This window comes from Artibeus jamaicensis, unplaced genomic scaffold (genome assembly GCF_021234435.1).
Source record: "Artibeus jamaicensis isolate MK-2021 breed Jamaican fruit bat unplaced genomic scaffold, CSHL_Jam_final contig_511, whole genome shotgun sequence".
Lineage (NCBI taxonomy): Eukaryota > Metazoa > Chordata > Mammalia > Chiroptera > Phyllostomidae > Artibeus > Artibeus jamaicensis.
Window position 1 is genome coordinate 245,468 of NW_026521866.1, and position 20,731 is coordinate 266,198.

The window sequence follows — 20,731 nt, forward strand, 5'->3', positions numbered from 1 at the left end:
GATTAATTAATGTTAAACATTTTTGGTTGTATTTTTAGCAATATCCATTTTTTTATTATTTGAAAAGAATTTTTATTCAATGTTTTAATTTTTTGTTTAGTAATTTCTAGATTGTCACTGAAAATAAAAAATTTTGTATTTCATAATGTAAATATAATGGAAATTTGCAATGTTTTTAATTTTTTCGCATTTAATAATAATCAATGTATCTCTCAAACACAAGCAGCCTATACTGTAATGTTTTTCACCATGACCTCTGAAGCGTTAAACAAGAACAATGAAATTTTTTATAAAGCTCTTAGAAATTAATGTATGATAGCAGAAATTAAAAATGGAATATTGAGAACTAAATGTAAAGTTGAGGAACTCTCCCAGAAACTAGAAAAAGGAAAGACAAAGGTGGAAGAGGGGAAATGAAGAAAAAGAAGGCTAATTCAGGAGATCTTTTTTTCTTAGAAGATAGAACAGTGAAAACATAGAGAGGGCATTATCAAATAAACAGGAAACTTTTCTAGAACTGAAGGACAAGGATCCTCAGAATGGATGTAAAAAGACCAAGACCAAGATACATTATGCTGGAATTGCAGGAAAATGGGGACAGATATTTGCCTCAAGCTTACAGGGAAAAAAGGCAAATTGCACATGATAACAAGTTATAATGGCATCAAACTTTCAGTAACACTATAAGCTAGAAGATAATGGGCTGATGCCTTTAAAATTGCAGGAAAATTATTCTGTATCCAGACTAAGTACTCATCAAGTGAGGATAGAATAAAGATATTTTGTGACAGGGAAACATCTCAAAATATGTACTCTCTCAGGAATCTCCTGGAGTTGATGATTTCAACAAAATGGGGTAGTAAACCGAGAAACAAGATAGGATATAAAGAATCCAGTACAAAATTGAGGGAAGGTTATTTCTGGGATGATAGCATAAAGGAAGATGCCGATGTGACAACCGGGGGACAAATCTCTAGAGAGCAACCAGTCCATTTTACAGCAAGTTAGAAGGCGTAGAGAAAGGAGTCTCTAACACAAAGTAATGGTGCCTATATTGAATTGAAGAGTTCTATACTTGTAGCAGAATATGGGATGAATTAAATGTGATTATGCAGAAAACTGAGATGAAAAATTAAGATATTTAATTCCATGGGGAAAATAAAGTGCAAGAATGGAAATTTAGTCATAGTATATTACTTGGCTCAACATTTACTTAGTCATAAACAAAAACTTAATATAACTTCCAATATAATATATTAGAAAAAGAGAAGGAAGGAAAGTGTATGTGTGGGAGAGGAGAGGATGGAAATTAGTGAAAGGGAGTGGAATTCACATCTTCCATTGTAAGACAATGCCTAAAAACTGAAAAATAAGGCAGCAGCAAGCTGTCACTACCGTAAAAAAAAAAAAGTTTAAACCAATGAAGAATTTTTTAAGGAGATTATTTGAGTCAAGTAGGAGATGCCTGGGAGCAAGATCTCAACAGACTGAGAAAAATCTAACAGTTTACAGTTTCTTTTATGTATTTGAGGTGAAGGAAGGAAGGAAGGAAGATTGAATGAAGGTGAGAGAAAGCAATATTGAATTACAGGATAGGTAAGATTATGCACTTTATTTAGAAAGAGGAGTCTGAAAGGGGGTTATTTCAAAGGTTTGTTAACCTATTTGCATAGAAACAATGGACCTGTGCTTGCTTAAGGCAGAGGTAAGCCTTTTAGTAAAGTTATATGCCCAGGGTATGACTACCCACCGTGGTCTGCCCAGTTAGGAAATTATGATCAGGTTACTCTCTGAGGTTATTTTCTATAGAACCCCCCTTTTTTGTCCACAGTATGTTAATTAAGGATATGGAGATAAGTATATTTTGCATCTTCCTCACCTCTCAGCCTTCATAGAATTGAATAGCATTAGGGCCCTTCTCTGTATTAGGCTTTGGCTTAAGGAAATATAGCCTATTGATTGCCTGTTTGGGACCACTGAAACCTTCTCCATGTCAGTGATAAGGATGTTTCACTTACCATTTGTGTGTTCACTGGAGTAGCACTTTTAATTTTCTTCAAGAACCTTTTCTTTGCATTCACAACTTGGCTCTGTTTGATGCAAGAGGTCTAGCTTTCTGTCTTTCTGGGCTTTCAACATGCCTTCCTCACTAACTTAATTCCTGGCTTTTGATTCACAAAGTGAAAGATGTGCGACTCTTCCTTTCATTTGAACACTTAGAGGCCATTGTAGGAATATTAATTAGCCTAATCTCAATATTGTTGTGTTTCAGGGAATAGGGAGGTCTGAGGAAAGAGGGGGGGACAGGGAGTAACTGGTCAGTGGAGCAGAGTACATACATTTATCAGTGAAGAGCACCATTTACTGGACATGGCTTGTAGCCACATTAAAAATCACTGGTCACAGAACGCTATAACAAATACAGTAATGATGAAAAAGTTTGAAATATTGTGAGAATTACCAAAGTGTGACACAGAGACATAAAGTGAGAAAATGCTGTTGGAAAAATAGCTCTGGTAGATTTACTCAAGTCAGGATTGCCACCTTCAATTTCTAAAAAACACAGTATCGGCAAAGCACAATAAAGCAGCATGTAATAAAACAAGGTATGCCTGTATTTTCTAAGTACCACAGTTACGTGTTGGGAATGTAAAGACAAAGATTTGATCCAACATGAAGTTTATGGTCTAGAATAAGGTGATAATTGTGTTAATAATATTATAGATTTACATATGATAGAAAACACAATGTTCTATCAATGGAAATAGAAGCTCAAAACAAGAAGAGATGGTAAGGAAGCATAAAGAGTAACGCTTGACCACCTTTAAATGAAAAATAATAGGCTTTCTATTATTCTGATGACTCCCAGCTTTCTGGCTTCAGTTACAGATGCCTGTCACTGAGAATGGAAATAGATGAGCGATAAGGGTGCAAGTTTAATGAACTCTGGGACCTATTTGCTTCAGATATTGTATTGAAATACATTTATGTTCAGTTGAATGTTTCCAATGAACATTGGGATATTTGGGTCTGATGCTCAGAATGAGGGTTCAGAGAGAGCAAGAGAAGGAAAGTTAATGAATGGATAGCGTAATTGTTACCACATTCAAACAGCGAGTGAAATTATCAAAGAACTTGACTGTAAAGGAAATAAAGAGGAAGGGAATATAGGTTTGAACAGTTTTTTGTTTTATCCATATTTCATTTCTTCCTTGCCATTATTTTTTAAATATTTATTTATTTTTAGAGAGAGGGGAAGGAAAGGAAAAAAAAGAGAGAGAGAAACATCAATGTGTGGTTGCCTCTCGTGCTCCCCCTACTGGGCACCTGGCCTGCAACCCAGGTATGTGCCCTGACTGGGAATCAAACCAGTGACCCTTTGGTTCACAGACCTGTACTCAGTCCACTGAGCCACACCAACCACAGTTCTTGCCATTATTGTTACTCTAGGAGTAACACATAAATGAAATGGTGACTAACCAGGCAGATCCTGGCTTTATGGAGCCCAGCACTTATATAATTTGGTGGGAGGGGAGGGGATATCTTTAAGAACAATTTTGGAGTAATGAATACATTACTTTTAAGGCCTTGTGAGGGGATTATGAAAGTGAGGGGCCTTGACGTTTGTTTCATTAGTCGTAAGTAAATTCATGTCTGTTTATGATAGTTTAAATCTGTGAGAGATGGGGAAAAGACCATTGATAGTACTATTAGCCTTAAACAGAAGGGAAGTACTTCTTTTCACACTCCCTCTAGAAAACAGAGTTGAACCTTAAAACAACATGAGTTTAAGCTATCCATGTCCACTTAGCCTACACAGAGATTTTTAAAAAATAATAAATGTATTTTTCTTAGTTTCAGGTGTATACCCCAGTGATTAGATATTATATAACTTACTATGTGATCATCCTGATAAATCTTGTGCCCATTTGAAATCATACTACATAGTTATTAGAACATTGCAGACTATATTCCCTGTGCTGTACTTTACATCCCTCTGACTATTCTGTAACTACTAATTTGTTTTTCTTAGTCCCTTCACCTTTTCCACCCATGCCACCAATACCCCTCCTGTCTGACAACTGACAGTGTGTTCTCCGTCTTTGACTCTGTTTCTGTTATGCTTGTTCATTTATTTTGTTTTTGAGATTCAGTTGTTGATAAATATATATTTATTTCCATTTTATTATTTTTCTTCATAAAGAAGACCCTTTAACACTTTATGTAATACTGATTTTGTAGTGATGAACTCCTTTAGCTTTTTCTTGTCTAGGAAGCACTTTATATGTCCTTTGATTCTAACTATATCTGCCGTGTAGAGTAATTTGGTTGCAGGTTCTTGCTGTTCATCACTTTGAATATTTTTTGTCAGTCCCTTCTGGCCCACAAAGTTTCTGTTGGGAAATCAGCTGACACTGTTATGGGAGCTGCCTTGTAGGTAACTAACTGCTTTTCTCTTTCTGTTTTTAAGATTCTTTGTCTTTAACCTTTGGTATTTTAATTATGATGTGTCTTGGTGTGGTGTTTTTTGGGTTCATCTTATTTGGGACTCTGTGCTTCCTATACTTGTGTATCTGTTTCTTTCCCCAGGTGGGTAAGTTTTTCATTGTTATTGTTTAAAATAGGTTTTCAGTTTCTTGCTCTCTTCCCCTTCTGGTACTCCTGTGATGTGAATGTGGGTATGTTTGAAGTTATCCCAGAGGCTCTTTACACTGTCTTATTTATTTGTTTGTTTGTTTGTTTGTTTTTACTTTTGATTGGGTGTTTTTTGTTTCCTTATATTCCAAATCTCTATTTGATTCTCAGTTTCAACTACTCTACTGTTGATTCTCTGTAAATTCTTTATTTCAGTTAGTGTATGCTTCATTTCTGACTGGCTCTTTTTAATGGTTTTCATGCCCTTTTTTACACTGTCAGAATTGTCACTAAATTCATCTACTCTTAAGTTCATTGACCATCCTGTAACCAGTGTTTTGAACTGTGTCCCTGGTAAATTGCTACCTTCATTATGCTTAGTTCTTTTTCTAGACATTTGTTCTGTTTTTTCGTTTGGGACATGTTCCTTTGTCTTCTCATTTGACATAGTAACCAGAGCTGCTACATCTCACAAGCTTGGTAGAGTAGGCTACTGTAGTAGATGTCCTGTAGGGTCCAGTGGCACAGCCTCTCAATTTACCTGAAATATCACTTCAGATAACAACTCCTCACCACCATGTGGGCTGTGGATGCCATCCTTTTGTAGTTGAGCCTTAATTGATGTTAGCACATCCCAGGTCAGCCACCTGACCAGGAATTGAACTTTCAACCTTTTGGTTCTCAGGACAACACCCAACCAACTTGAGCCACACTGGCTAAGGCCTGAGTTTGCCCTTGAATATATCCCTTGTGGAGGTGGTTGGATGGTACTTCTACATGGTTTAAAGCTTTCCACTGGTTATACTGCCTCTGGGGCCTCCCTGGAGGTGCAGGCCAAGGTCATTTGCCACCTGTGTGTGTGTGCTGCACAAAGCCACTCAGCATGCAGTAGAAGGGATCTACAGATGGCTGGTACTTGTCCTGGGCTTGGAATTGCTCCGGAGACGTTAAGCTGCAAACCAAGGCTAGTTGCTGCTAGTGCTAAGCCTGAGGTCACTTAGGAAGAAGTATGTGGTTCCCTGAGGGCAGATGCTGCTTGTTTGAGAGATTTTAAGAAAGTCTGAAGCATGAGCCAAGACAAGCCATTGGTATGAAAAAGCCACTTGAAACAGCTTGGCTGAGCCACAAGTATGGTGAGGCAAGGTCTCAGGGTATCACTAGGGCAAGGTGAAGAGAGTGGTCCAGGTTGACTGAGATTCAGATATGGCACCCACCTGCCAGCTCTTGTAGGGGAGTCTCAGAAAAGGAACAATGGGAAGAGTTCCAGCCAAGATGTAGGCATAGGTAGAAACCCTTCGCTTCCTCACACAACCAAAAGGAGGATAACAACCAGTCTAAAATCAATAACCAGAAGTGCCAGAAAACCAAAACTGCATGGAACGCCAACATCCAAGAAATTAAAGAAAAAGTCAACCAGAACAGCCAGACTGGTAAGAACCATGGCATGGGGAGGCCAGCTGAGAAAAAAAACGCAGTGAGGCAATGGACTGTATGGGCGGGGCTGGCTGCGGGGAGGTCACAAACCGAGTGCATGGGGCTCACTAATTAAGAGACTGAGAAGATGGGGAGGCGTAGGTGGAAGCACTGCACCTTCTCACACAACCAAGTTTAAAAACAACAAAGTTTTAGCAACAAAAACGCAGCCAAACCACAGAAAATTGAACTACACATAAGTCTGACAACAACGAACCCTTCAGCCAAACCTGTAAGAGGGGCAGAGCCAGCAGCAGAGCGGGGTCGGGCAGGAAAGATCCCCTGGACCCACCCAGGCGCACAACCCAGGTGCGCCAGCAGCCGTGGGTGGATCCCAGGTGTGGAGAAGCAAGTGGACCCACTGAGGGCTGATCGCAATCACAGTTTGGCATGCAGATAAACCGGTGAAGGAACTAGTGGTGAGATGGACTGAGCAGACCCCAGCGGCAGGAAGTGGCAGAGGGAACCACCATTGTCCCTCTCTGACCCTGACCCCACATACAGCATCACAACCCAGTGACCTGGGTGGCCCCGCCCTGGTGAATAACTAAGGCTCCTCTCCTCATACATAACACGGGCAAACAGAGCAAAACATTATGGCTCAAGAAGAACTCAAAGCCCCAGAGCTCATAACTCTAAGCAACCAAAAAATAGCCAAACTTTCAGATGCACAGTTCAAAACACTGGTGATCAGGATGCTCACAGAACTGGTTGATTTTAGTCACAAATTAGAGGAACATATGGAAGCTAAACTAATTGAAATGAAGGGAAATGCACAGGAAACCAATAGTAATGGAAAGGAAACTGGGACTCAAATCAAAGGAGTGAAAAAATGACCAAACAGAAAAGAATGGAGAAACAAGAATTCAAAAAAATGAGGAGAGGCTTAGGAACCTCCAGGACATCTTTAAACGTTCCAACATCCAACCTATAGGGGTAGCAGAAGGGGAAGAGGAACAGCCATGAGTGGAAAACTTATTTGAACAAATAATAAAGGAGAACTTCCCCAATCTGGCAAAGGCAATAGACTTCCAGGAAATCCAGGAAGCTCAGAGAGTCCCAAAGAAGTTGGACCCAAGAAGGAACACACCAAGACACATCATCATTACATTAGCCAAGATTAAAATGAAGGAGAGAATCCTAGAAGCAGCAAGAGATAAGGGGACAGTCACCTACAAAGGAGTTCCCATCAGAATGTCAGCTGATTTCTCAAAAGAGACCTTACAAGCAAGAAGGGACTGGAAGGAAGTATTCCAAGTCATGAAATCCAAAGACCTACATCCAAGATTGCTCTATCCAGCAAAGCTCTCATTTAGAATGGAAGGACAGATAAAGTGCTTCTCAGATAAGATCAAATTCAAGGAGTTCATCATCACCAAGCCCTTATTATATGAAATGTTAAAGGGATTTATCTAAGAAAAAGAAGATAAAAATATTAACAGTAAAATGACAACAAACTCACAACTATCAACAAATAAAGCTAAATGAAAAGAAAAACAAGAAAAAAACGAAGGAAACTACTAAAAGAGGAACAGAATCATGAATGGACAACACATGGAGGGATTTCAGTGGGGAGGGGGAAGGGAGAATTGGGGAAAATGTACAGGGACAAAGAAGGATAATTGGTAGGCACAAAATAAATGGGGAAAAAATAAAAAGTGGTATGGGAAGCAGAGAACTCAAAGAACTCAAATGTACAACCCACATAAATAAACTAAGGCTGGGGGTGGATGCTGGAGGGTTGGGGGGTGCAGGGCGGAGGGTGGATAAAGTAGGAAAAATTAGGGGAAAATAGCATAATCAATAAAATATACTTAAAAAACTTTTTTTAAAATTTTATAAAGGATCAATGGCTCTGCCAGCATTTTAGTCTGGGAGAATGCTGCCCCTTCAGCTCTCAGCCTGATGCCAGACAATTTAGTTCACCATATGCCCCAGGTGCCTTTTGAAGTGCTGCCCCAGCACTGGAGCTCAGAGTCCGAATGAAAATAAGTGCTTGTGTGGGCCCTTTAAGACAAAGTGCCTGGGCTCCTGTAGCCTTCAGTTTCAGCCACAATCCTTGTTGGTTTTTATAGCCAGCAGTTATGTGGGGACTTCTCTTTCTAATACTGGAACCTGAGGCTGGGGAGCCTGTTGTGGGACTTGGACCCCTCACTTTTAGGGAGACTTCCACAGCCCAGATATTTCTCCTGGTTTTTATCTGCCATCTGTGGGTATGGAATTGGCGTATTCTGTGTCTCCGCTCTACAAGTCTCCGTGTGGCTTCTTTAAATCCTAAGTTGCAGGACTTTCATTCATCTAGATTTTAGGCAGCTCTGAATGATGGTTGGTCAGGAGTGTAGCTGTAATTTTAATGTGATTGTGAGAGAATGAAAGTACTACATTTACCTATGCTGCCGTCTTGACTGATCCTTACGATTTTTGATCCTTATGATTTTTTGACTAAAATTGTTTTCTCTAGCTTACTTTATCATAAGAATACAGTATATAATATGCAAAGTGTGTGTTAATTGACCGTTATCTGTAAGGTCAACAGTAGGCCATTAGTATTTCAGTTTTGGGGGACTCTGAATTTATACATGGATTGTCAACTGCAGAAGGAATTGGCACCCCTAATTCCTACATTATTCAGGGGCCAACTAGATACATTTTATGAGGCCAGGAAACACGCTATTTTTGTTCATTGATTTATTTACAGAACTTGGAGCAGTGCTTGTTAATAGGTTCTCATTTAAATGATTTGTTAGGATGTATGATGAAAAGGAAGAAATTGATGAGGTTTAGTGCTAAAATAGCCCAGCTTAAATTTCAAAAAGGAAATTTATTTGTCATCAAGTTGGGGAGGACAGTGAAAATGGAACTTGAAGACAATAATCATGATTTAAAGGAGACACTGGAAGGAATGATGGCAGAATATAGAGGCAGGAGGATGTTTTTTTATCAAAAGAATTGTTGAAATGATGCACTCTCTGAAGGGACTTAATCTTCCTACTGTTTAATGTTGCAGATAGTGAAACTGTTACTTCGTCATGGTGGAAATCCATTTCAAGCTAATAAACATGGAGAGCGTCCAGTGGATGTAGCAGAAACAGAGGAGTTGGAATTACTGCTAAAAAGAGAGGTGCCTTTATCTGATGATGATGAAAGTTACACAGGTTTGTTTCAGATCATTTATATTCAGCTGTTTGACATGATGTTCAGTAGAACGTTCGTTCTACTTCTACTTCATAATACTCAATGTTTGAGCACCTTAGTATAATGCTACCTATCTAGTAAGAATGGTGAATTTAGTAACCACGTCCTCTGTGTACATGGAGTCATGATGCCATTGCCCTATTTTCATGATTTTTCCCTATAAATTGCTGCTGTTACATTGAAGCCCACTGCAGAACCTGTCCCCATTAATAGCTACCACCACTGCTCTTCTGTTTTCATTGTTATAAATTAGAGAGGTACTAACCAAACCCTTTCTGTCTTTCCTGGCATTAATAAATCATCTTTACATTTTTACTTTTGTCATTTAGGTGGTTGAACTCTGATAATTGTTGCAAGGTAGGAGCACAATTTTACAAACACAATTTTCAAAAGGAAGGGACCAAAAGAATATTTCAGAAAACTTTTGGTGTAGTCAGAATTAAAGAAACAAAAAGAAAGAGGCCATATACAGTTTTAAATATAACAGAAAAACTTCCTTGTGTTGAGGAAAATACTTATGTATAGTTTAGTATTCACTATGTTTAAGATAAAAATCAATGAAGAGAATTTAATAAGTCTTATAATGGACCATATCTGCAAAGAATCTTAAAGAATTCCTAGAAACAGTTAAGTAATAATATATTGTTATACATAAGTGAATAAAAATTTAACTATAACTAATTTAATCTCAGTCATTGCCGGAAGGCAGTAGAACAACATCTATAGTTTTGAGGTAAAAAAGGTCTGTAGTATAGAACATCTATACTTTCTTTTCTTAATTAAGGTACAGTTGACCTATAAAGTTATATTAGTTTCAGGTATATAGCATAATGATTTCATATTTATATATGCTGTGAAATGATCACCAAAATAAGTCTAGTTAACATCCATCATTATGTATAGTTAAATTTTTTTCTTACAATAAGTACTTCTAAGATTTGTTCTCTTAGTATCCTTTAAATAGCAATGTAGTCACCATGCTGTAGATTATTTTCCCATAACTTACTTATTTTATATTTAACTTTGTACCTTTGATGCCCTCACCCATTTTGCCCACTCCCATTGCCTTCAATTCTAGCAAACAATCCATTCTTTTTAACTGAGTTGGTTTTTGTTTTTAAATTTCACATATGAGTTAGATTATACAGTATTTGTCTTTCTCTGTCTGACTTATTTCACTTAGCATAATATCTTCTACGTGTATCCATGCTCTTGCAAATGGCAAAATTTTATTTTATTTTATTATTATTATTTTTTTTAGATTTTATTTATTTATCTTTAGAGGGGAAGGGAAGGAGAGAGGGAGAGACACATCAATGTGTGGTTGCCTGTTGTACGTCCCCTGCTGGGAACTGGCCTGCAGGGAACCGGCCTGTAACCCAGGCATGTGCCCTGACTGGGAATCGAACCGTGATTGTCTGGTTCGCAGGCCCGCGCTCAATCCACTGAGCTACACCAGTCAGGGCGCAAAATTTTATTTTTTATTTGACTAAGTAGTGTTCTGTTGTGTATATACACCACATCTTTATCTATTCACTTATCGATGGATACTTAGGTTGTGCTGAGCATGAGGGGGCTATATCCTTTTAAGTTAGTTTTTGTTTTCTTCAAGTAAATTAGTTTTTGTTTTCTTAAGGTAAATTGCTGAATCATATGATAGTTTTGTTTTTAATTTTTTGAGGAACCTTTATGCTGTTTTCCATAGTGGCTATACCAGGTCACATTCTGACCCAGTGCACAAATTTTCTTTTTTTCCTTATATTCTTGTCAACATATACTATTTCTTGTCCTTTTGATAATAGCCATTCTAACAATTGCAAGATAATATCTAACTGTAGTTTTGATTTGCATTTCCAATTAATGATGTGGAACATCTTTTCATGTACCCTTTTAGCCATCTCTGTGTCCTCTTCAGAAAAATGTCTTACTGAAATTCTCTGCCTCTTAGTCATTGAAATCCTCTGCACATTTTTCAGTTGAATTATTTGTTTGCTGTTAGAGTTGTGTGAGTTTTTTATATTTTTAGATATTAATCCCTTTGCATATATATATATATATATGATTTGTAGATATTTTCTCCCATTCAGTAGATTGCCTTTTTATTTTGCTGATTTCCTTTTTATGCAGGAGTGAAAAATCCCATTGTTTTATTATGAGAATTCAGACATCCTGCAAAGTTCAAAAAACTGTACAGTGACTATCCTGTACCTGCCAACTACATTATATAGTTAACTTTTTGCTATATTTCTTTTTTTTAATACAGTTGTCTCATTTTCCCCCCTTTTATTTCCCCCCTGCCACCCTTATTTCCCACCTTTAGTTCATGTCCGTGGGTCATACATATAAGTTCTTTGACTCCTGCATTTTCCATACTATTTTTAACCTCCCCGTCTATTTTCTACCTCTCTTTTCTCTCTTTTCTACCATTTACACTACTTATTCTTTTACCTTTTCTCCCTCTCTTCTCGTCTCACTCCCGTACTAATAACCCTTCATGTGATCTCCATTTCTGAGGTACAATTCACTTTTTTGTCTGTTTGGTTGTGTTTTTGTTTCTAAATCTTTGTTTTCCTTAAATTTGGTTGTGTGAGGAGGTGCAATGTTTCCACCTACGCCTCCATTTTGGCCAGAAGTCCGCAGTTCTTCTACTGTTCTTATTTTTGATCTTCTTTTTCTTAGATAAGTTCCTTCAACATTTCATATAATAAGGGCTTTTTGACCATGAACTCCTTTAACTTGATCTTATCTGGGAGGCACTTTATCTGCCCTTCTATGATAAATGATATCTTTGCTGGATAGAATGATTTTGAATGTAGGCCCTTGGCTTTCATAACTTGGAATACTTTTTTTACAACCCCTTATTGCCTGCAAGGTTTCTTTTGAGAAACCAGCTGTTAATTTTAGGCACTCCTTTGTAGATAACTATTTCCTTTTCTCTTGCTGCTTTTAGGATTCTCTCTTTATCTTTAATCTTGGGTAACTTAATGATGATGTGCCTTGTGTGTTCTTGCTTGGGTCAAATTCTTTAAGACTTTCCTAGCTTCCAGGACTTTCTGGAAGTCTATTTCCTTTGCCAGATTAGAGAAGTTCTCCTTCATTATTTTTTTAAATAAGTTTTCAGTTTCTTGGTTTTCCTCTTCTCCTTCTGTCACCCCTGTGATTCAGATGTTAGAACATTTCAAGTTGTCCTAGAGGATCCTAAGTCTCTCCTCATTTTTTTTGAATTCTTGTTTCTTCATTCTGTTCTGATTGAATATTTCTTTCTTCCTTCTGTTCCAGACCACTGATTTGAGCCCTGGTTTCCTTCCCTTCACTGTTGGTTCCCTATAGATTTTTCTTTTATTTCACATAATGCAATCTTCATTGCTGCCTGGATCTTTTACTGTCGAAGTACCTAATGAGTTCCTGGAGCATCCTGATAACCAGTGTTTTGAACATCTGAGAGTTTGGCTATTTCTTCATCGCTTAGTTGTATTTTTTCTGGAGCTTCGATCTGTTCTTTCAGTTGTGCCTTTTTTTTTCTTGTCTTAGAGCACCTATTATGTAGCAAGGGGTGGAACCTTAGGTGTTCACTAAAGCGGGGCAACACACATGATTTGTTGTGATGCTGTATGTAAGGGAGGGGTCAATAGGGAACAGTGCCACTTGCTTTGCTCTCTGCCAGCTTTCAGTCATTTCCCTTGTTACCCACAATCAGATTGGGTCCTTCTAGTGCTGATTCCCAGGTGGGTGGGTTTGTGTACATTCTAGGATCCCGTGGGTCACTCCAAAGAACTTTCCTGTGAGGCTGGGAGTTTTTCCTGCTGCCGCCTCAACCCCCACAGGTGTTTTCAATCCGAGGTTTTGAGGCTTTATTTCCCCAGGCTAGAGCCCTGGGTTTCGAGGTCTGTCTCACTCCCCAGTTGTTCTTCCTGGTTTTATCTGCATGTGAATGTGGGACTGCCTAGTCTGCCAGCTGCCACCTCGCCAGGTGTGCCAGCAGCTGCCTTGCCACATGTCCTTTCCACCCAGCTGCCCATCTCTGCCCCTCCTACTGGTCTGGATGAATGTTTCTTCTTAACTTCTTGGTTGTTGGACTTCCATACAGTTTGATTTTCTGGCAGTTCTGGTGGTTTTTGTTTTTGAATTTGTTGTTCTTCTTTCGGTTGTACAAGGAGGTATAGTGTGTCCACCTATGCCTCCATCTTGGCCAGATATTTCCTTTATTATGTCTGTCTACCCACTAGTCTGTCGTATTTTTTTGGATGCATCTTAAAATAATTTGCAGACCTCTCTAAGTACTTAAGCATGGATTTCATTAACTAGATACAATTTTCATGTATGACTTTTTAGGTAATATTTATATTTGGAAAATTAATACTTCTTTAATAAGATATTCTATGAGTTTTGGTAAATTTATAAGATCTGTATAATCCACCCTTATCAATATACAGATTATCTCTTTTGATTCAGAAAGTTTCTTATACTTTCCCTTCTTAGTCAGTTTGTGCCCCTACTTAATTATTTAACACCCTTCATGGTAAATAAAGATTATCACTAATAGCCAGTAAGTCTGGGGAGAATTTTTTGATGGAAGAACAGGGTATGTACATTGCCTTTTCACATTACAAGAGAGGAAAGGATAAAAACCAAAGGTTATATTGTAGAGAAATTCAGCACCTTCTGCTTGAACTGTGATAAAAAATTAACATCATCAAAGGAGATACAGATACACATCATGTGCCTTTAGATATGATATCATGAAAAGAATATATCACTTTTGTAGCATCCTGGCTGAGAATGTGTAATCACAGAGAATGCTCTTTTTCTTCCTTATTAAAAACAATGAAAGATTAAGAAATTCCAGTGCCATGAAAAACCAATAAAGGCAGTAGAAATGTTCCAGACTATCTAAAGAGATAATAAATTAAAGGCAATACCTGCTCCTTGACTGGTTCCTGCACTGGAAGGGAAAAACGATTATTAATAACAAGGAATATGGACAGTAAATTAGTGTTGTATCATTGTAAAAGTTTAGGTTGATAGCTGTACTGTGGTGACAAGAGAATATCCATATCTCTTAGGAAATACTGTGTATATAAAGGTAAAAAGCCATGATGATGTAATTTATTCTTATAGTTCAGGAAAATACATATACACATGTATATATAGAAAGAAAGCAAATTTTAAAGCAAGAGAGTAAACCATGAACAATAGTTGACCTGGATAAAGAATACATAGTTTTAGTAGTTTTTACCTTTCTAATTTTAATGAGTATATAAGTATTTCCAAATAAAATTTAAAATCTATACAAATAAATAAAATTGCCTTTCTTTGTCTATTGAAAGATCTAAAAGCAATGACCAAAAGTGTAGCAATAATCATTCCTAGTACCAAGATTATAATCTTAATATATTTTCTACTAAAGAAAACCAAGTCTTCTTAGGAAAAAAATCTGATTCTATATCTGGGATAGGTAATAATATAAGGTGAGCTTAGAACATCTTGTCACTGAGGATTTCAGCAAAGCTATGATAGACTAATAAAAGGTTTCGTCAAAAGGCCTTAGAAGACAACTTAGATCAGTTTCCCCCAGCCCAAGATGGCATAGTTTGAGCTTCAGTAAGGCTATTAATTACAAAGATTTGAAACCTGTTAAATGTGTCTTAAATATTTGAGTACCTGGTGATAATTTTTAATTAATCCATCACCAGAGAATCAATTTATCTTAAAAATTAGACCAAAATAGGGAGAAAATAAATTATCTTAACTTTTCTTACATGAATTCTATCACTGAGTAACCTCATTATAGGTGAGAAGTGTTTTTTTAATAAGATTAATGCAGGATAAAAAGAAAATTGACCATTTTGCAATTCCATTAGTTAATATAAGAGTTCAGCATCAACAGTTGCTAACGTTGAATTTTAAAAAGAGAGAGAGAGAGAGAGAAAAACAGTGAATGCGTTCTGATGAAGAATACACTACCATTCTTCAGTCCTCCGGATCCAGCTGGCATTTTTAGGAAATACCAAGGTGAGAGGAACATGCTGAACCTGAACCAAGCAAAATCTGTACTGTGGGAAATCCAGATGGCTTTGATTTTTCAAGAGGTAAACTATATGAAAATGGAAAAGAAGAACCTAGAGGGAAAAAGTTAAAATAACATAACAGTCATATCACACTTTAAAAAGTAAGCAAGACTAAAAAAATTAAATATGTGTTTAATACATGACTTATACTTTTGGTGGTATACTTAAAAAAAATTATAATCTTTTTGAAAAACAGTCTGACAACAGCTAGCCAAATGCAAGAGTTTGCATCTTTTGTATATGCATACTGAAATATTTTTACATAAAATGAGTGGAATGTGCTTCAAAATGATTCAGGAGTAGAATAAATCTCCTCCTGGAGATTTGATGGAATAAATCTCCATCAAATATTTAATACAAATATCCCAAGGGTATGGATTGGCCAAAGATTAATGGCTATTAGATTTGAGTAATGAGACATGGGGGTTCAGTATAACATTCTGTCTACTTATATGTACGTTCAAAGTTAAGTATAAAATCAGTTTTGAAGATACTTACACACCTTGTTGTAGCAGTTACACTTCTGGGAATACAGTGTTTATTATAGCACTGTTTTGAGTGGTAAAAGCATAAATACATAGTTACACAGGGGGCTGGTTGCATACATTAAGGTACTTAGCCACACCATGTACTGCTGTAGAACTGTGAAATATCCTAATGCTGTGCCAGTTACTTGGAAGGATTTTCATAAGATACCGTTGAGTTAGAAAAATCAAGATGAATAATCATAATATGTCATTTTTATAAAATAACCAATGTTTTAAAAGTCAATATGTATGTTTATACATATACATATTTGTGTAGAATTTTATAAGCATAGAGAAAATCTAGAAGCATGTATACTAGGCTACTAATAAGGCATATGTAGGGATGGGGGATGATTAGCAGAAAAGAGGATGATTTGGATGGAGGGAAGGGAGTGGGACACAGTTATGTGATAACATTTGTGTACACATAAATATAAAAGACTCAGCAAAATCTTAACTTGCATCCCTGTTTGTTTAGTCCCATATGCCCTTCCCTTCACAACTAACCTTCACATGCATTGTAGTACACTTAAAGTGTACCCTATTGAATCTGTGTTTACTAACATTATTATATCTGATGTGATCTTCTAACCGCCAGATCCCTTAACTTTATTTTCAGTCTCTGTAGAATTTGACAGTGTTGGCCAGCTTCTTAAAATTCTTCTGTCTCTGTTTCTGGGTCATAATTCTATGGTTTTTATTTAGCTTCCCAGGTTGTTTCTTCTCAGTTTCCCTCTAGAATCCCATCTTCATTTTGACTTCATTTCATCTTCATTTTCTTCCCATATTCTCCTGTGTTGGTTTTTCCAAGGATTTCACATATTAGATCCTCTTCTCATCCCACATATTCTTCCAACTGAAGTCCACCCACACTTACAGTTCTATCTACCATCTATATGGTGAAGCCTTCCAGATACCTTTTTATTCCAAACCTTTCTCTTAAGCTTTAAACCTACATATTTAGCTGTTCTCTGGCTATTACCACTTAGAATTCCCACAGAAATCAGTGTACCGGAATGGAACTTCTTTTTCTCCATTTCAGTTCCTCTTGTTTTTCCCTTCTCAATTAATGGTAACATCAGTCAGCTACACATATGTCATATATTGGGTTGTCATCTTAAATTCCTCTTCCCTCCTTTTCCTTCAGCTCGATTATCTAGTGACTATTTTTGAGAATCCAGTATGTATTAGTCCTTTCTTACACACTGGGGATACAGCCTATTAAGAAAACAAAGATGTTAATGTAATCATCTACTAACCCCTGTCATTTCTACTTTCAAAGTACTTATAAGTCTATCTACCATCTACAAGTTGGAAGTCATTTGAATATCTTTGAGCTGTGTTAAATCAGGATTATAATAGCTGAAATTACATTGGATTCCATAAAAAGCAAGATTATAAGATTTGAAAAAAGAAATTTTACATGGTATGATAGTTTCCCATTTACTACGGCTATAAATCTGTGATTCTGTTTTCTTCAAAAAACAGTAGCTGTAAAACTCAGCTTTATTATAAAACTTTCTTTTAGATATGCTGCAGCAGATTTTTCCCATGGAAGAAGAAAGATATCTTTGAACTTACATGCTGAATTAGCATGGAACCACTGACATGTTGAATTAGAATGGAACACATCTCCTAGAAGCTTTTTTGATTTTCATTAATTTTGATCATTCATGTGTTCATCAGCTGTCTATTGATTTTTCAGAATATTTATTTTCTACATGGTGAAAGTGCCTAAATTATTGCTTGATCAAAGTCCTTCAAGGAATGAGGCAAAAATTATCAGTAAGTATCATACAAAGATTTTGAAGTTGCTCAAAAAGACTGATGAAAATACCCAAATTTATTAATTTACATGAGGTCCTTCCTAAACTTAACCTTATCAAATACCATCCAATCTAAATTTACAAGATGTTAAAATTTAATAGAGAATTAACTGCCCACAGATGTTTATATGTGTAAAGCCTGATAGCATTGTTACCCATATGTTATATCATGCCATCCATGTGACAGATACACTTTAAGTGTTGGAAAGTTAGAGGATATGTAACCAATGCTATGAATTTCTGAACTTAACAGATTTGGAGTAAATAAAAGGCTGTTATATATGTAGCATTTAAATATAATTTATTCCACTAAGCATTGTGCTTTATGACAGTGCTACTCAACAGCTGTTTAACAAACTACTGCTGATTCTAAAGATAAGGAGCTTGTGCTAGAATGTAATTGTACTACCATCTTCATCGAAAAGGTGCAGCTGCTATGAAAAAAACACCAGCTGAACTCAATGTGCTAGTCACATAATTGATTCCCATTTCTGGTACAAGCTCTTTATTTCATCACAGATTAATAATAAACAATTTTCAAACTGGCCTCAGGTCATGGACTACACTGAGTAGCAGTTTTATGTTATGCATATCAGACATTTATGATATTGTTGCAGGAGTATATGTTCTGGTTAGTACAGCTTATTTGTATATAGATGTGTGGCACTTAAAAATTTGCATTATTCTTGAGTCTTCCTGCCCCCCCCAACTTCTGCTTTTTTTCCCATAGTTTTATTCCACATTACTTCCCTATATAGAAATTCCATCCAATATTAGTATTTGCTACAGATAATTGCTTCTTACTATTTTGCTGACAACTCAATCATTCAAAGAGCCAGATCATGCTCATAAAGCATAATTATGGTAGTAAAGATGTGGGTAACTCTGTGTCACTTAGTGGCCTCCCATACTTTCAGACATTCATTAACTGACAGAGTAGAGATTCCATTACAAGTTTACAGACACTGATTTTATTACTTAAACAGAGTTCCCAGTGGACAGAATTGAAAATGCCAGTCATTGTCAGAATTACTTTTTTCTAATCTTACTCTGACTACTAATAATCTGGCCTTGTGTATTAAGCAGCTGTTACAAATTTTTCTTACTTGCATACTGAAACTTAAGCAAGGAAATGTTCATATGCTCTATTGTAGTAAATAGACAAGTTACTTTTAGAGTCCATTGTGAAATATATAAGGAAACTTTTAAAAAGACAGTTATATATTGTTACCCACTTGTGTTTACTGAGTGCATTCTGTGTCATAAATATACAAAATGACCAGTATTTTTGAAGCCTTATTCTCTTAATATTAAAAGAATTTAATATTTTCTTAATATTAAATTGTAGTTCTAAATACTGTAATTTGTGAAATTTATTACCTCAGTGTCATATTCTAAGAGTTAAGAAATATGGTTGTTCATACATGCATATATGGAATTATAGCAGTAAAATTAAGAGATCTAAAAATTATTTAAACAAAAATATACCATAAATTTATATTAAATAGATTATGTGGTGTGAACAATTTAACCATAAGGAGTAAGAAACATCATTACCTTAAGAGGTTTTAGAGCAAATCATTTAATCATAGTATAAAAACTACAGGAAGAAGTTACATAGGGAGTTTTTATAGTGTTAAGATCTGTATCATATTTGATCGTTAGAAATTTAGACTTGATAGAGCATTCCTTGATAGAGGAAGGAATTTGTATATTAGTATGTACCTATAATTAAAGATTTATTTCATTTAACATGTAAGGAATATTTTCTTGCTTCCCAAATGGCATTTCTAAGTCATTTCCAGTATACATGTTAAGTAACAGTTTAGGCTTAGTAACAGGTTATGGAAAATTATAATTCATTTATTACCCAAGAACCTTATTTTATTTAACCAGGGTTCTTAACCTGTTTGATTTCTGAACTTGTTGAGTAGCAGCAAGCACCATCTTTGCTCTTCAGCACTTTTTATTTTTCACATATCCCTATAGTATCAGTGCTTAGAAGAATGAAGGGCTCTTAGGTATCCATTATACGCAGAGAGCTGAGCATACAGCATGGGTATGCAGTGAGATATTCTCTTATTTAATGACCAGAAATTCCAGTATAGTGTTGCATGCTCTGCTTTTTCTCCTCTGCTTTGTGACATAAGCACTTTACGTAGACTTATGAATTTTAATTTTTCAAACTTTTTTCTAAATATCACCAGCGACTTTTACATGAATTTTAAACAAACAAAACCTCTACAGTTCACTTTATTTGAAAGTCACTACTTTTAAATTAGATTTTATCATGTGTTTTATGTGGATTAATTATATCAACCTAGTTCCAAAACTTAAGAATTTTTAATTCTAGGTGGAGTGTTGTACAAAGAAAAATGTCTATGTCAAGTTTTGCTAAGTGGAGAAAGGAAAGAAGTTATGAGTATCTAAATTACCATATGTTATAAGCATTCACCCTTCAGGAGTAGCTATAAAAATTACATAGTTCTACATTTTTCACTTGCTTTATATATCAGAAAAATAAATGGGAAATTGTGCGTGCAGCTGAGATGTTCTTTGGATGTCTGCAAATTAATATACTATAAGTCTTTAAATTTTATGTTAAATAAAATAGTAGTCTGCTAGATATCTGTCTTTAAAAATCATGTAAATATAGTAGTCAAGGAATTTCCAGTGCATTTGCCGAAAATATGTATTGCAAATACAAAAACTAGTAGGTTTTTTGTTTAGATATGTCAGCTTGATGATTTTCCTTAAAAATTGAATCTACCAGTGCCTAACAACTTAAAGTGAGTCTGTCACATAATTACAGTACTTGAAATATTGCTGAATATTTAAGACTAAAACTCTATAAAGGGTGTATTTGGGCAGAACCCTTAAAAATACCTTTGAATTAAAAATATTAAATATATATGCATACATATAAATGAGTTTGGCCTTAGTTGTATCATCCTGTCTGCAAAAAAATGTTTTATCTAGTCATGGTTAAAAGGACCTCCATGTAATA

The 20,731-nt window shown here is 36.0% G+C and overlaps 1 protein-coding gene across 6 annotated transcripts in view; it reads left to right on the top strand.

Annotated features, from left to right (window-relative positions):
* Window positions 1-20,731, top strand: part of ANKRD12 (ankyrin repeat domain 12) — a 165,704-nt gene that overhangs the window by 106,338 nt on the left and 38,635 nt on the right. For 5 of the 6 annotated variants that reach the window (XM_053668806.1, XM_053668803.1, XM_053668807.1 and 2 more), the window contains one exon: window positions 9,116-9,263. In XM_053668806.1, the coding sequence (XP_053524781.1) occupies window positions 9,116-9,263 (148 nt within the window). Of the gene's footprint in view, window positions 1-9,115; window positions 9,264-17,603; window positions 17,684-20,731 lie in introns of those variants that run through there. The other variant, XM_053668808.1, reaches the window with a different exon arrangement.